The following is a 17436-nucleotide window of genomic DNA, read 5'->3' on the forward strand; positions in this document are numbered from 1 at the left end:
GTTACCCCGGTTCCCCCAATGTCCCCGACCAGTTAGTACCAGACCCCCATACATCTCACCCCTGCGCCTCTCGTACCCCCGACACCATCCTCATTTCCCCGACTCCCCCGCCCCTTCTCATCGTTCCCGAACCTCCCATTGCCCCCGATCCTGGATTCCCTGTTCCCCATTGTCCGCTCCCCAGACCCGGACACCTACAACATTTACCACTGCCGCCATCACCGGAGCGCATGCGCCCCACCGCTCCCCGCTCGAACCGGCGCCCGGCATCAAAAAGAAGCCAAACAATCTCCTCCGGTTTACGGATAAAATATACTTGTCGGCCGAACGCGGAGCCTGAAAATGTGCGTAAAACAAAATAATTATCGCCTGCGGAGATTGGCTGTGCCCTGCGGAGCATTCTGGGAGAGCAGACTCCTTTCACTTCGAAGCGCAGAAATAACAGGAAAAACGCTATTCCTTCAACACTTGTCCAAAAAAAGTTTCTGTACCACGTCTGAGTAAAAAATATCGTCTTTTTTACCCGGCGGTTGGGGGTGAGGAGAGTTGAGAGAACGCCTTTGGTTGCTATGGTGAGGCGGCGGCGCCCTCTGAACCCGGCGTATTAACGACGATACACGCTGGGTAATGTAGTCCGTCTCGGGTCAAGCATCGCTGGCAGTGGTGACGACACTGAGAGCGCGGACTACATCTCCCGGCATTTACGGTCCTGGGCCGCCCGCGCGAGAGGTGGCCATCTTGGAATCCGGCTGAAGGAGCTGCGGTGAGTGACGAGGGGAAAGAAGGAGGTTGGGGTCGGGAATTGGGAAAGGAGAGGAGCTGGGATGGGTGAGCGAGTGTCGTAAGGCCTAAGGTAGGCTGAGAAGTACAGGGAGAGGTGAGAGGAGACGTGGAGAGGGGCTGTTGTATCGGGGGAGTGAGGTGAGAGATTGGGTTTAGGGATGAGAGGTGTCTGTTCCTAAGGGTGGAGAGAGGGAAGTGAAGGTAGATCAAGCCAGTGGGTGGGGAGAGGAAGGCAGTAAAGATCGGGGATGGGAGAACAGATGGATAGGATAAAGTGGCATGTTCCTGTTGGAGGAGCGAGGGGAATGCAGAGGTGGACATAGAGGGAGGTGGAGGTAGTGGGTGCGGAGAAGGAGGGCAGGGAGTGGGAGAACAGGTGGACAGGATGAGTGTGAGATTCCTGATGGAGGAGGGAGGGAAATGCAGAGATGGACATAATGGTTGGGAATTTTCCAGTGGTGGTGGAGAAGGATGGAAGGAGAAGAGCGTATAGATGGACGGGATAGAGGGTGAGACTTTCGCAGGGACAAAGTGAGGGAAGCTGGAGGAGGGAGCATGCAGATAGACAAGATTGGCTTTGGCTGTACAACTTCCTGGTCCAGGGTGGGAGTGTGAGGATGGAGGGATGAGAACTTAGAAGTGGACAGGACAGAGGGTGGGACTTTACTTGCTGAGTGGGCAGACAAAGGGAAGGAGGAAGAAGGGACGGGAGTTTACAATTGAACAAGATGGATGGAAGGGTTTTCCTGATGAGAGCAGGGTCGGATACTCTCTAATGGGATGGGTTGTGACCTGTTGCCCTCTCTTATCCTGCACCCCTGAAGCGTCCCTGTTGGGAGAAAATGGCGTCAGCAGTATGGAAGGGACTGGTGGGGATGGGGCTGTTCGCCCTGGCACACGCTGCCTTCTCCGCGGCTCAGCGTGAGTATGGGATGGGGGAGTTGAGGGGAGGATGTTGGGGGGGGTGATGGTGTGGGAAGGGGGGTGGTTTGGACAGGAACAGTGTGGAGGGAGTGGCAGGAGAGTTTGTGCCCCAGGGGAGGGTGAGGGAGGGTCCAGGGTGGGGAGAGGGGTGGTGGGGGAGAGGAAGAGATTTTGCAGGGTGGTTGTGGAGTGAAATGAGGATGCCCAGGTTGCAGTTTCAGGGAGTAGAGGTGGGTTTGAGGGGTGTATGAAATTGAGGTACTGGTGGGGATGAGCAGGAGGATGGGATCTTGGAACATGAAGAGAGAGGTGCCCTGAGGGAGGGGAAATGGGGGGTGGTAAGTGAGTAGGGCCCTCTTACTCCCTGATATTTCCCATGTTTCTTATCCCCTCCCCAAGGACCCCACTCATCCCTCAGCCAAACCACTTCCCTGTGTTATCCTCGACAAGACTAACTCAGTCCCTCACTTCCCTTCCCAGATCGTTCGTACATGAGGTTGACTGAGAAGGAGAATGAGACGCTGCCTGTAGATGTGAGTACTGGGGGGGGGGGGGGGGGAGGGAGGCAGGAGGTAGTGATGTGGTGTCTCAGTCCAGAGAGAGGGTGCACTCCGCCTCAAACAACAAGAGCACGTCTCTCCCAACCATTGGTAGTACCTACAGGAGGCGTTGCCCTAAGAAGGCAACATCCATCATCAAAGATCCCCACCGTCTGGCCCATACCACCTTTCCACATCTCCCATCGGGCAGGAGATACAGAAGCCTGAAGTCCCACACTACCAGGTTCAGGAACAGTGACTTCCCTTCAACCATCAGATTCTTGAACCGATCTGCACAACCTTCATCACCTCTTGCAGGACCACAAACTTGTTTCTTATTGTGTCTTTGTTTCTACACTAATGTCCCACTCTGCACAGTCTCTTTCCCTCCTTGCCTTGTAAAATGTAAGTACGGTTAACATTCAATAATTCAGGTGCTGTCTGTGTCTTTGGTTTGGACTTCAAGGGTAAGATGGCACTACTGAAGTTGTGCGACAGTTCATTGGTAGTTCAGATGGCAAGAAATAACAACTAAAACCATTACTAATAACACCTTTTCTGAAGTAAATTGTGGTAAACTATCAGCACAAACCATGGAGAAGCAAGTGGAGGCGAAGGCTGGTTCGTAGAATGAGCCGTGCTGGTGCATTGCAAAGCTGAAGCGGACAGAGTTGGTATTGCGGTCGGAGATAGAGTTGGAGTGAGTGATTTGGAGAGGAGTCGATATGGAAGAGTTTTGATGCCTGTCCACCTAACCTGAGTGCGAGGTTGAATCGCCCCAAGTGCAGAGCTGATATGGTAAGATCGGGACCTTGCCCTTAACAGTGTATTGTCTGCTTGCATTTGTCCTACTGAGGTGTAACACCTTACACTTACCTGGCTTAAACTGCATCTGCCACTTCTCTACCCATACCTGCTACCGATGTATTGAGCTGTATTCTTTGCCAGTCTTTTACACAGGCTACAATCTTTGTATCGTGATACTGGTCTTGGTATCATCCACAGACTGACTTACCCACCCATCTTAAGTTGCAGGAAGAAATTGCAGCACAGCTGGCCAAAGTTAAAGTGTGAACAGCTTCCAGTGAGGTGGATAAGACACGGAAAAAACCCAACACAATGGCAGTGCTGATTCATTTGTTCCACAAGTATCTGTGAAACATGAGTTAGCACCCCAAATGGTTGTTCAGGGTGTTCACTCTCAGCCTGCACGATGGAAGCACTCTGAACCGATGTCTTATTCTACTGCTCAATGTGCTCACGGGGGTGTTAACTTACCGCATGGAAACACTCGTGTTTTGGATGATAGATGTCTGAATAGTACTGTGGAGGCTATAAGGACGCAAAAATTAAATGCGTTGTATCTCTGCCTAAAGATTCGAATCTTCGATGACGATCCATTGCAGTATCATGCATTCATGAAGGCTTTTAAGAATAGTGTTGAAGGCGAGACTGATAACTATGGTGACCACTTCTATTTCCTTGAACAGTACATTGGAGGTCACCCCAGAGGGCTTGTCAGAAGTTGCCAGCATGTTGACCCTAAGGAAGGAGATCTAAAGGCGAAGGCTTTACTACAGGAACATTTTGGTAGTAAACAGGAAATTGCATTAGGCTACATGCAAAAGGCGCTTTCTTGGCCACCTATCAAATCTGAAGACGTGAAAGTTCTTCAAGGCTACAGTCTCTTTCTTAATGGCTGTTGTAATGCCGTGGGAGAAATATAGTACGTGCAAGAACTGGACATGCCTGCCAATAGGGATCTATAGAGAAGAGTGGTCTGTAAACTGCAAGCTAAGCACAACCGTGAAGCTACTTTCACCAACATCGTTGATTTTAAAGAGAAACAAATAAACGTGACTACATACCTGGTGTTTGAGAATATACAGGGTGCTACATCACCTGTAATAAGCAAAGGTGTGAACAAAACTAAGTAACAATTGCCTTCTAAGACCAAAGGAAGCAGCCTTGCCAGTACTGTGGCCACTGAGAAGTAAAGCTAAAACTGAACTTGGAACTAATGGAAGGGAAATGTTCTCGTCATCCAAAGGCATTTGTCTGTCCTGTGAGGGTGAACACACTTTGTGCCCTCAGTTGGAGAAAAGGCTCCTGGTGAGAAGATTGCCTTCCTAAAGGAAAATGGTGTTTGTTTTGGCTGTTTGTGTCCGGGCCTTTCATGCAAGGTATGCAGTGGCAGGTGTCCCAGCATACTTCATATTCGCTCTGATGAAAAGGGTGCAGATTTGAAACAAACTGTGAAAGAGTCAGACACAGCAGTGAGTAATGCCCTGATGTCTAATGTCCTTATGGGTGCTGGTGATCACGGTTGTAAACTTCCCATAATTCCTGTACAGGTGAAGTCTAAGAAGGTAACAAGTCAGTGGTTACTTGAGGAAGTACAGTGGTGTTTTTCACAGAGAGCCCAATGTACAAGCTCAACCTAAGAGGAAAAAGGGCACGCATTCTCCTGTGCACCATAGATCAAGAGACGGTCGTGAGTAGCTACAGTACATCGCTTCAGGATTGGAAGTAGCTGGCTTGGATAGTGAAAACTATTATGCACTGCTTAACATTTATATGTAGGAAAGTAGGCCTGTCCTGAAAGGGAATATTCCTCATTAATGGAATCTCCGGGAATGGTCTCGCCTGAAACGTGTCCATTTGCTAGAGATTGATTCATAAATTGAGCTGCTGATAGGGACAGATGTGCCTGGAGCATAGGAGCCATTTCAAGTGGTTCATAGCTTAATGGTGGGCCCTATGCAATCAGGACAATGTTGGGTTGGACTGTGAATGGACCACTGAAAGGTGACCATGGTGGAAGAGACCCGTGCTCAGTCTGGACTGACAGTGAATAGGAACTCAGTACTGAACTTGAATTAGCTTTGGTAGCAGCAGTTCAAGGCAGACTTCCCTGAATTCAGTAAGGTTGAACGACCTGGTTTGTCAAGGGAAGGCCACATTCATCGGGTTGGTTGCAAATTCTGCAAAATTCGTAAATGTTAACATGCCTAATAATAGGAGGATTGCTAAACAGCGTGTTCTAAATTTAAGAGGGGTCAAGATAGTACTGGATGTGGAATGGTGCTTTCAGTCTGATACTTTCAAGTTTAAGGATCACAATCCAAGGTAGATCACTTACCAGAAGGGGAATCCGCCCCATCATTCCTCCTATAATCCCTTAGGAATCTTGAGTCCAGTGGTGTTATCTACTAAGAAGATCCCACAAGATCTATGAAGAAAGAGCTTGGCTAGGATGATGCTATACCAACATCAGTTGCTCACGAGTGGAAAAACCTGGTTGGGAGAACTGTGACAAATGGAAGACTTTAAGGTTTTAGATATTTGAAATCGTTGGATTTTTGGAGAAGTTGCTGCTGCAAGTGAAGGTGGCTCAGGAGCAGTGACCTACGTGTTGTTGTGCGGCGCGTGTTCGCAGGTGCACAGTGCTTTTATCATGGGAAAATGTAGGATGGCTCCATTGAAGTCAGTTTTTATCCCTCGTATGGAGCTCACTCTGCTATGGTGGCAAGCAGTATGCACATTGCAGAGAAAGGAGTTGCACATGCAGCTTCAGGACTCAGTTTTTTGAACTGATAGTACTTCTGTGCTGAAGTATATCAAGAATGCAACTTCCAGGTTCTGAGCCCTCATTGCTAACAGGGTTTCAGAAATTCTCAAGGTTTCACAAACATCTAATGGAGGTATGGTCTCCAGAGAGTTGAAGGTGAAGGCTTTTCTGAAGAAAAAGACTTAGGCGTCAGGACCTCAGTATCTTCTTCAACCTGAAAACTAATGGCCTGTGAATCCTGATTGTTCTGGAGAACTTCTGTTAGATAATTCAGAAGTCAGGTGGATTGCTACAATGAATGTCATGCAGATTGAACTTGAGGTAGATGTGGTAACATATATAATCCATCATTTCTCGTCTTGGACCTGTTTGAGGAAGACAGTAGCCTGGATTCTTAGATTTAAGAGCCTGCCCTTGTTTCTTAGTTGGAAGAGGAAGCAATTGAATAACGTTGTTGCTCAGTCTGGCTTGAATGAAGAACAACAAGGCTATTCTTTGGGGAGTGAGACTGAGAAGGCAAAGGGTCAGATTGGCTGAGATTGTTTCTCAGCGGAGGAGCTCAGAAAGGTTGAAATGGAGATTATTGGCTTTTTGCTCAAGAAAGACATTTGCAGAAGAATTCTCGAGCTTGCATAGGGGAAGAAAGTGTGAATAGGAACAACCATATTTTCAAGCTCAATCCAATACTTGAAGATGGTGTCTTGAGAGTTGGTGGACGGTTTAGTGGGGCAGCCATGCTTGAAGGGACTAAACATCCTGTTATATTGGCAAAAGATCTTCATATCTCAGACCTCATTCTGAGGCATGTACATCAAGAGCTGGAACATAGTGCCCTTAACCACATGTTATCCAGGTTGTGCCAAAAATACCAGATCCCCAGTGCTAGTACAGTAATAAGAAGAATACTGACTAAGTGTGTTGTGTGTCGACGGTTGCACACAACTCCAGGATGCCAGCAGGTGGTGGATCTACCTCTGGGCAGGTTCTGGCAAGATGAACCTCCGTTTACACATGGACTTCTCTGGACATTTTGAGGTGAAGAGCAGGAGTGCAGTGAAGAGATATGGGGTCATGTTTTCCTGTCTAGCTATACCAGCTGTTCACATTAAAGTGGCATCTTCTTTAGACACAAATTTCTTTGTTAATGCACTTCCATGTTTTATAGCAAACTGAGGACAGGTTTGTGAACTGCGCTCTGATAATGTGGTGAAATTTGGAGCTGAGCGTGAGTTCAAAGAAGCCATTGAGAAGTGGAATCATTCACAGACGATCACTGATGTCCATCAGAAAGAAATTAAGTGGATTTTTAACCCCCCCCCCCCCCCCCGGGGCTGGTTAACATCATGGAGGAACATAGGAGAGGTTGATCAGGTGTGTAAGCAATGTTCTCAATTCTACCATGAAGGTACAGAATCTTGACAAATAGCTTTCCACCCTCCTTTGCAAAGCAGAAGCTATTATCGAGGATTGTCCAATTACTAAGGCATCCTCCAATTCCAATGATTTGGAAGCATCAACAACGAACCATCTTTTGCTTCTGAAGCCCTCACCATCCTTACCAGCAGGAGGGTTCCAAAAGAAAGACCTTTATGCATGTCATAGATGGAAACAAGTCTAATACACGTCAAACTTGTTTTCGAAACAGTGGGTGAAGGAGTATTTACCACAGCAACAGGAATGTCAGAAATGATAGGGTATAAGACGCAACTTCTTCCCAGGAGATATTGTGCTTGTAGTTGATGACACAATGCCTCTAAACTCATGGATCATGGGAAGAGTCATTCAAGTCTTTCCAAAGAGAAGACTATTTGTGCGACAGGTACACATCAACACCAAGATCTGTCTTCTACAGAAGAGGTTTGAGGAGCTACAGCTCTAGAAACTTCAAGATTTTGACTTGACAGAGAATGGTGGTAAAGATCACTTTGTACTGGGCTAAGTGTTGGTAACCTCTGGCCTACGTGACTATTGCTTGACTTGTCTGAAAGAAGGAGGGGTATTTGTGTGAATGTTAAGATCTCATGTCTTCTATTTTTTAGTAGTATGTAGTTGTAATTATAGTGTAACAATTAAGGGCTGAGATGAAGGAACCATGTGTTTTCTGTCTATTGTATTTTGTGTTGCACGTTTATTATGGGTAATTTGTCATGTGGGTTGGGGCGTGGTAGAAGTGAAGAGTGTAGTTACGTATTCATGCTCTGGAGAAAATATTGCAATGTGTACAAATTCATCTGAGAGATGCAGCCGGTAGGTATAAAGTAGTCTTTTATTCAACAAAATGAGACGCAGCAGACATCATATTGAGAATCTTTCAGAGGAAGAGCCTACTCGACCTAATGTTACGTGACGTTTATATGCTAAAGGTCAAAGGACAGTTCTATATTTACAACGTATCTACAGTGCTTCCTTTGAATTACGTGTAACTTTCGCACCTTCTTCGCATCCACACTCTAGACACTCAAAATGAATATTAATCAACATTGTCTAGTTTTTCAAATTAATCACTGTTCACAGCTCTAGGAACCTATTGTTCAGAGCTGCATTTTAAAGTTAATCTATAGTCTGTGTTCAGGTCTAAAGATTGGTTGCTGAAGTTAATATCTTGCTATCCATCCTAATTCCAGAATAAAATAAACTTGTACCAGGAAAGGCCAACCTTAAAGAGGATCTGCTCAAATAGAGCAGCAGAAATGCCCTGCTTTAGAACCCCTCCCAATTACTCTATGTGCAACTACACTTACACTATCATCCCTACTGGCTACCTACAAGATGTTCCAGAGATTTGACCAACAGTCTTTAAAAATGCAGCTTTGTCATTTGTAAGGCTGTTGCCTCCTTCCCTGCTGGCCAATTGCAGTTTAATCATATTCTTTATCTTCACCCTTCCGTGGTCTTATCCATCTGGGAGCAAACCCTGCCTTTTCAGGTAGCACTCTCACTATGACTTGGTCACCTGGCTGTGGGAGGACCATCTCCTTTCACTCCAGCTCTCTGATTGGCAATGTGCTGCTGCTGTTTTGCTCGGTCATTCAGCACTTTACACAGGCCCTTCATATCTTCATGTAATCTTACTAAATTGACAGTTGTAGTTTCTTCTTGTTCTTCCACTGCCCTCCTCGCACTGATGTCTACCAACTCATTCCCTTTCTGTTCCTTACTATCCCCTTTCTGGTGAGCCTTTACTTTAATCATTGCTAGCTGCACTACTTCGAACAGCTCCTGGCTGTGTTTGTCCCCTCCCCTTGGGGCCTCCTGATGTGATTCCCACACATTGCCCTGTCTCTCCTCCCTGCTTGGGGCTGCTGTCTCTCATGTTAGCTGGTTTGTGAGTCACACATGTTCACTGTCCTTCTATTGTTCATGTTATTTCTCCTTCTCTTGAGTCTATGATAGCACTTCCCTTACTCATTGTGTCTATCCCCAGGATAGTACCTTCATTGTTTGGGCACACCCAGAAATCTACAGGAAACCGCACTCCCTCAGTCTCAGGTATCTGGGGCTGACTTCTGTCCACCCTCATTGTTTCACTTCTTACACTGGTAATGTAAATCTCCTCTCCAGTCATGGGTAAGGATAGATCAATTATCAATGCTGATGATCCCTTGTCCAATGACATTTCACATTGCCAGCCCCCTAATAAACCTCTTGTGTACTTACATGGATGGCCACCACAAGCAATAGAGGCAGTTGTCAGCCATTTGTCTGACCTCAGCAGCCAAATCAGAGAGGGCACTGCTGTGGATTCTGCCTGCTTTGGTGAGTGATTTTCACATTTTCCTTGTTTCTCAGAGCACTGTCTCCTACCATGGCCTGAGAAGCTATGGCTGCAACAAGTCATCTCCTTTACCGTCCCACATCTATTCTAGGCGTTCCTTGCTATGTGCCTCAGCTGCTGGCACATAAAACAAGTTCTCTGTGATATCATGGCAGCTACATTCACTACAGCCCCTTTATGACTCCTCTTCCCCCCTCTCTGGTCTGTCTCACCGGCCCATGACAGTAGGTCAATCCCACTGCTATCCCCAAATCTAAAACTTCCTGGTGGGCTGAGCTCAGGCTTTCATTCAGCATTTCAGGAAGACTAAGTCGTCTGTCCCTGGATTATCCATCCCTAAATATTTCTCATACGCTCAGTATTTACATTCTGCATAATCCGTGGCTGGCTCATCAGCTCTGTGAACCACTGACAATATCGTTCCCCAGTTACTGTCACCTCCCCCAGTCGCTGCCTCACTTCCCTTCAAGGAAGTGATATATCTTCATTGCTGGCATCCTCAGTAGTTGCCATATAACATCCTGCACCCCCTGGGCTATACTGTCCCACATATTCCTCGAGTATTTTGCTTTTACCACCACGCGTACATCTTTGGGGCGCATCTGGTGAACTTCAACCATTTCCTCGAGCTTGCTCCAGAATTCACAATTCCCACATGTGATTTTTAAGTGAGGGCAACCCTGACAAAATGCTCTGCTGCTGCTTGGGGTGAAGGGCTTATGGATGGTCATAATCAAGGTCAAGGGCTGGCTCAGGTCATTAGGGTTCTCAACCTGATGTTGCCTGACCTCAACAGGTGCCATCCCAACCCTCTCCCTGAAATATCTCCATACTAATTCCCACACTACGCAAAATATAAATGACAGATACACATATGTACTCTGCAATCTGCCACGTGTGCTTCTGAATTCATAATACCTGTTGTATCCCTTTGCATTTAAAACTTTTACACCAAGGTTAACTTACAAACATTGTTAAAACACGCACACACTCACAAACGTGTCTGCCACAATACAGTTACCGGAACAAGTACACACTCCCCAACTCTGGCATCCTAACCGTCAGTAACCACCCTTCACAACTGGTGGCCCTATCTCACCAAATTAACACAAATGTTTATGTAACATAAACACACATGCACACACATACGCCGCTCTACTTTTAGATTAGATTGAGGACACACAGTCCTCTTTTATTGTCATTTAGTAATGCATGCATTAAGAAATGATACAATATTCCTCCAGTGTGATATCACAGAAACACAGGACAGATCAAGATTGAAAAACTAACAAAAACCATATAATTATAACATACAGTTACAACAGTGCAACAATACCATAACTTGATGAAGAACAGGCCATGGCACAGTAAAAAAAAAAGTTCAAAGTCTCTCGAAAGTCCCACATCTCACGCAGACGGGAGAAGGAAGAAAACTCTCCCTGCCATGCCCGACCACAGTCCGACTCTGAGTCGTCTGAAAACTTTGAGCTCTGATCAGCCCTCCGATACCAAGTACCGAGCACCATCTCTGCCAAATGCTTCGACCTCAGCCTCGGTCACCAGCAGCAGGCAAAGCTGGGGATTTTGGGGCCTTCCCTCCGGATATTCTCGAGCACACAGTAGCAGCGGCAGCGAACTGGGCATTTCAGAAATTTCTCCAGATGTTCCTCTGCTTCTCACATCTGTCTCCATCAAATCAGAATTGTGCACGGCGTCCTACTTACAAATACTGATATAATTTCACCGGAGAGCTGCATCGCGCTGCCATCTTCTCCTCCCGCCTTTTAGAACTACCAGTTCAGCCCTCTTCGTGATCCTGTAGCCACCGACCTGAACAGGTCTGAGTATGAGTGCTAATTTTTAAAAATACTCACTCACTTTGACTGCTGAGATCGTTGGCCATGTGCTGAGTCACAAAGGCATCCCTGACAAGGCCCCAAATGTTCTCACGTGAACAAAGTCACTGGAGAGATGCAGCTGGGAGATGTAAAGTAGTTTTGTATTTGATAAAATGAGACATAGGCATTGTATTGAGCACTTTTGGAGAAAGAGGCCTGTTCAACCCAACATTACATGACACTTTATATGCTAAAGTGAATGGACAGTTCTATATTTACAACGTATCTACAATGCTTCCTTTGAATTACATACAACTTTCACCTCCTTCTTCGCATCCACACTTCAGGCGCTCAAAATTAATTAATGTCTGGTCTTTCACTGCAAAACCTATTGTCCAGGGCAGCATTTTAAATTTAATTTACAGTCCATGTTCAGATCTAAAGATTGGTTGCTGAAGTTAAAATTTTCCTATACAACCCAAGTCCAGAATATGCCCTAACAAAGAGTATATTTACTATGTCTTTAGTTTAGTTTTGGTCCAGTTGGGAGTTAGAGGCAGCTGGGTATGATCTTGTTGACTGATTTGTTTATCATTTAAATACGTTTAAGAACGCTTGGCTTAAGTATGTTTGAATACACTTAGACTGCGTATTTCATTATATCGTTTCATTAGTTTAGTTACAAGATCATTCGTCTCTGCTAATTTCTCAATAAAGGATCGATAAAGGTTTGAACATTTCATCTACTTAGAACTTAATGTTATTTGTGGTGAATGCCTCATGCATGTGTCAACCCCACCCCCCACCTCATCCTTACTCTCTGAGCGGTTTTGCTTTGTTTTGCAACCAGTCAGAATGCTCGTCACAGTACATCTGTAGAAATTTGCAAGAGTCTCTGAGGATGTATCTATTCAATCCATGGGTAGAAGTGAAGTGATAAACTACAGTTGAACTCCTCTCCTTTCTCCCTGTACAGATTGTCCTTCAAACACTGCTGGCATTTCTGGTGACCTGCTATGGGATAGTTCACATAGCTGGGGAGTTCAAAGACATGGATGCAACTTCTGAGCTGAAAAACAAGTAAGTGTATGCAGCTTTCTATGCTGCTCTTTCCAACCGTATATGACGGGACAATATTGAGGGAGCTTTAGTCTGTGTCTGACCCCTGCAGTGTATGGTGGGATGGTGTTGAGGGTATTTCATTCTGTGTCTGGGATGATGAGGAGTGGGGTGGGGTTTAGTTGAGGGGAGGTGTGAGTGGAGTTGAAATGAGGCACAGCCTGTTTGGGACAGGCAGTCTCATCAATGCTGGGTAACCTGTGTAATTCTCTTTTTTTTTCTCTCTCTCTCTCTCCGTTCCCTACCTCCTTTCTTCCCCACTACTCTTCCTCTTCCCTGTTCCTGCTTCCTCTCCCCTCTGCTCCCTACCCCTGATCTATCCTCTTTCCTTCTCATCCTCCTCCTCGCTCCCCCTTCCCACCCACCCCTCGCCCCTCTCTGTCCTCTCTCTTCTTCCCTCCCCCTCTACCCAGGACATTTGAGACCCTGAGGAACCACCCCTCCTTCTACCTTTTCAACCATCGGGGCCGGGTATTGTTCCGCCCTCCTGAGGGAGACTCCAACTCACCCTCCTCTGCTCTCCTGTCCACTCTGAAGCTGCGGAGACTGCATCCCAGCCTTCATTAGACCCGGCACCCTCCCCTCTTCCCCCTCCTCCAACCCATGGAACTCAGTCAGCTCAGAACCCCTCCGTCCAACTTCTCTCCCATCCCCACCCAGGCACAATCTAGTTCTCCTGCCCTCACCCCCTTTATGCTGGGGATGGAGACAGAGGCCCCATCCCATACTGGGGTAGGCAAGAATGGCTGCAGATTGAGCCTGGGACTTGCTTAGGGCCCAGAGGTGGAGCAGGAGAGGAACACTGGGGTCTGCCCGTGGCTTGGTCCCATCAGGCCTTTCTATCCCCCTCACCGATATGAGACTTGGGGCCCAGAGAGGAGAATTGGGGCCCAGGCTCCATCTATGGCTTAGTCACAGCTTGGCTCTTGCTCCCGATGTTGGACTCAGGCTCTGATTCCATCCTTGTCCCACCCTGAACCCATTTTTCCTCCACCACCACGTGCCTGGAGGTGGGGGAAGCAAGCCCCAGGCTCCATCTGTGGCCTATTGCCATCCTGGGCTTCCCTGATCTGGAACGGACGCCTGGAGGGAGGGCCCAGATTTCGTCCATTGCCTCGTACCCTTCTGTCTCCCCTCCCTTGGGAACAGAGATCTGAAGGTAGAGTGGGAGAGCAGTTCCTTGGCTCGGTTTCCAGGTGTAGCTCCTGCCACAGCTTGGTGCCCCATCTCTCCCCTCTGACATGGGTCCACGGCCCAGAGAGAGAGAGAGAGAATGGAGAAGGAATCCCCGGGCTCTGTTCCTGGACTTGGTCCCACCTGCAGCCTCTTCCCATCCCCTCCAACTTCCACCCCTCTGCCAATGAACCTGGAGGTTTCAGGGAAGTGGCTAGTCTTCCTACAGGGGCTCCTTCCTGCTGCTGAATCATCGCACCACCCAAGATCTTTACCACTTCTTCTCCCCCCCCCCTCCCCAACACAACTCAGTTTGACTCTTGCTAGTCCCCCCATCTCTGTCCAACCCTGCTCTCTACCCCCTCCTTGCTTGCTCCCAACACCCTACTTCCCCCCTTTCTGCAAATCCTAACCTCCCCCGCCCTCCACCCTGTCTTTTCCACCACCATCTTGGAAATTCTGTTTTTGCTCCCCCCCCCCCCCAGCTCTGTGTGACCCTGCCCTCACCCCTCTGCTCTCCAAAATCCTAATCACTCTGGTTCTATTCCCCCCCCCCCACTTACCTTACCTCTTCCCTTCAATCATGACACCCTCAGCTCTGTCCAACCCTTCCTCCCCCTACCAGATCAGAAACCCCTGAAGATTGCTGCGTAATTTGTTAAATTATTAAGAGAGGGCGAGTGGGGAGGGGTCAGTGGGCTGAGACTGGGGTTGAACAGTGTTTCCTGCTGTAATAAATCCTGTCAGCTGCTTTCAACGCAGGGTTTGTGGTTTCTCGCCCCAAGGCTTCCAGATATCCCCTCCCCACTTTTATCAGGCACCCCACTTTGCCCATCCATCCCCGCTCCCTTCCAATGACTCAAGGCGTCATTGGAGAAGGAAACCTTTCCTCCCTCACCATTGCTGTCTGATTCTCCACTGTTGATTCGAGGATCCCCTCTCCCCCGTTTCCAAGGCAGGTTACCGATGTGTAGTGTCAGAGGGTTTCCTACACCCCTCCCCCACCAAACCTTCCTAAGGGTCTCTCTCGCTGCTCCCAGTCTCCAAGGATCCATTGAATGCACCCAATCACATATACAACCCCACCTCCACCATCCAAACCTTGTCTCCCCAGATCCTAGTCTGTAAAGAAGTTCCCCCACAGTTTCCCCTAAAATATTTCATTTTGCACCCAGAACCTCTGACCTCTATTTCTATTCTCACCTAACCTCAATTAGCCTGCTTGAGCTTGTTTATACACCTCATCATTTGTATACCTCTGTCAAATCTCTCCTCATTCTCCTACACTCCAGGGAAAAGACCTTTTCAATCTTTCCCTATAACTCAGCTCTTCAAGTCCTGGTAACATTCTTGTAAGTTTTCTCTGTGCTCTTTCAGTCCTATTGATATTGTTTCTGTAGGTAGGTGACCAGAACTGCAGACAATACCCCATTTTTGGCCTCACAAGTATCTTATACAACTTCAATATTCGAACTCCTATACTCAATGCTTTGATTTAAGTGCTAAAAACTTACCTTATGACCCTATCTACCTATATGGAAATTTGAAGGAATTCTGGATATGTTTTCCCGGATTCCTCTGTCATCCACAAATTTGCTGAACCAGTTTACACTTTACCATCCTATGACATACAGCAGTGGACCCAGCATCAATCCCTATGGCACACCATTAGTCACAGGCCTCCAATCAGAGTGGCAGTCCTCCACCACCACTCTTTGGTGTCTCCCACTAAGCCAATTTTGAATCCAGTTTACTATTACATCCCGAATGCTAAGCACCTAATCTTCTTGACCAACTTCCCATGCGGGACCTTGTCAAAGGTCTTGCTAAGGTCCATCAAGATGACATCCACTGCCTTTCCTTCAGCAACTTTCCTGGTAATTTCCTCGAAATACTCCATGAGATTGGTTAGACACAACCGACCATGCACAAAGTCATGTTGACTATTCTGAATCAGGCTCTGCGTATCCAAATACTTATGGTCCCTTAGAATACCTTCCAGTAACTTACATGCTGCGACATCAGGCTCACCAGCCTATAATTTCCCATTTTATCCTTAGAGCCTTTCTAAAACAATAGAACATTAGCTATCCTCCAATCGTCCCGCACCTCACTCATGGCTAAATATCTCTGCTAGGGTCCCTGCAATTTCGGCAGTAGCCTCCCACAATGTCTAAGGGATTTAACCACCCTAATTTGCCTCAAGACGGCAAATACCTCCTCCTCTATAATCTGTATACGTCCATGACTCACTACTGATTTGCCTCAGTCTCTCCAAATCTCGCCATGTTCCCAGTGACAATTCCCACCTGGTTTTCCTGAATCCCTCACATTCCCACAGAGAATTCCCATCCACTCTCCCCAAATCCTGCCATGTTGCTGGTGAAACTACCACTCCCATACGTCCATTGATCAGTCTCTAACTTGTCTAAGACTTGTGGGATAGTATGGTTGATAGGGTTGAATGGCCTCCTCCACAGAGACTGTCCCATGCTGGTGGCCCCCACCTCTGCTGGTTGGACAGCAGGTATCAGACAGCCTGAATGGCCACATTCTGCAGCATACCAGGCCTCAGACCCACACCCAGTCCTGTGTCCTGAACTACCCTGACTGGGACATACATCACCCCCTGCCCCTTCATGGGGACTGGGCCTGAATCTTGTAACTCACTCCAATGACAGTGCAATGGTAGTCCCAACACCAGCAGGGACAACAGAATTCAAAGAGATGGACTCACTCCCACCTTCTCGAGAGGAGGCGATCAGGGATAAATGCTGGCAAATTGCCCACCTTCTCAAGGGTTTGATGAGGGATGAGCAATAAATGCTGGCAAGCTCCCCGAGGGGTGATTGGGGTGGGAAACAAATGTTGCAAGCTGCCCACCTTCTGCAGGGGATGATCTGGGACAGGTGGTCAGTGCTGACCTGGGATATCCGGAAGATGACATGGAGTGTTCCCGATGGACCCGCCCCAGTTACTGTGACACACCTGCACTGACTACAATCAGACAGAGGGACTGTCACCCGTCGAGAAGTAGCTGAGTGACGAAGTGGGCTGCACCCAAATGCAGTATGCCGCATGGAAAACTCATCTCACAATTAGCAGTGGATCCTCACTGTGACTTCACGCAAAAACTCTGGAAGAGGAGCCTTTCTCCCCACACCCTCTGACCCCTGGGACTGGGTGATGGGATGGTGTGGCGGGAACTTTACCCTGTGTCTGACCTTGGGCGTGTCTGATGGGACAGTGCAGAGGGAGCTTCACACTGTGTCTGACCCTGGGAATGGTTCACGAGACGCTGCAGATGGAGCTTCACGCTGTGTCGGACCCCAGGAACATGTACAGAGGGAGCCTCACACTGTGTTTGATCCTGGAAGTATGTGATGGGACGGGGTGGAGGCAGCTTCACTTTAATTTAAGTGACTATTAAAATTAACACTGATTGAAAAATTTGTGTCGATAAAGAATCTTTCATTGACATTCCTTCCTGTCTTTACCTCAAAGTCCTGAATATCCAGTGGGACTGAGGAAATTACATTCCCAAACAGCTTGTCTAGTTTTGTGTGACTGGTGCCCCAGGTTAATTTTACACCAGGGGTGAGGAGATAGTTTCACAAGACAGCCAGCACAGTCTGAGATTTTCCTCATCCCACTCCATTCCTTTTAACTTCCCGTAGTACCATAGTGATCCTCCTCTGCCCTAGTCTCTGCTGT

General features: G+C 47.5%; 2 protein-coding genes across 9 annotated transcripts in view; one reads left to right on the top strand and one right to left on the bottom strand.

Annotated features, from left to right (window-relative positions):
* thoc6 (THO complex 6) overlaps positions 1-378 on the bottom strand; it is a 34493-nt gene extending 34115 nt beyond the window's left edge. For 2 of the 6 annotated variants that reach the window (XM_072271870.1, XM_072271872.1), the window contains exon 1: positions 199-378. In XM_072271870.1, the coding sequence (XP_072127971.1) occupies positions 199-270 (72 nt within the window). In that variant the 5' untranslated portion in view covers positions 271-378. The remainder of the gene's footprint in view (positions 1-198) is intronic. The other 4 variants (XM_072271868.1, XM_072271869.1, XM_072271867.1 and 1 more) reach the window with 4 other exon arrangements.
* Positions 379-675: 297 nt separating this feature from the next.
* mmgt1 (membrane magnesium transporter 1) lies at positions 676-17172 on the top strand. Of its 3 annotated transcripts, none has more exons than XM_072271874.1 (5): positions 676-763; positions 1608-1704; positions 2188-2240; positions 12407-12510; positions 12963-17172. In XM_072271874.1, the coding sequence occupies exons 2-5, from the start codon at positions 1626-1628 to the stop codon at positions 13114-13116; spliced, it is 390 nt and encodes a 129-aa protein (XP_072127975.1). In that variant the 5' UTR covers positions 676-763; positions 1608-1625; the 3' UTR covers positions 13117-17172. The 3 variants fall into 3 exon arrangements, with proteins under 3 accessions (XP_072127975.1, XP_072127978.1, XP_072127976.1); XM_072271877.1 differs by lacking the exon at positions 676-763 and adding an exon at positions 775-853; XM_072271875.1 differs by lacking the exon at positions 676-763 and adding an exon at positions 812-877.
* Positions 17173-17436: the final 264 nt, after the last annotated feature.

Source organism: Mobula birostris, chromosome 11, assembly GCF_030028105.1.
Source record: "Mobula birostris isolate sMobBir1 chromosome 11, sMobBir1.hap1, whole genome shotgun sequence".
Taxonomy (NCBI): domain Eukaryota; kingdom Metazoa; phylum Chordata; class Chondrichthyes; order Myliobatiformes; family Myliobatidae; genus Mobula; species Mobula birostris.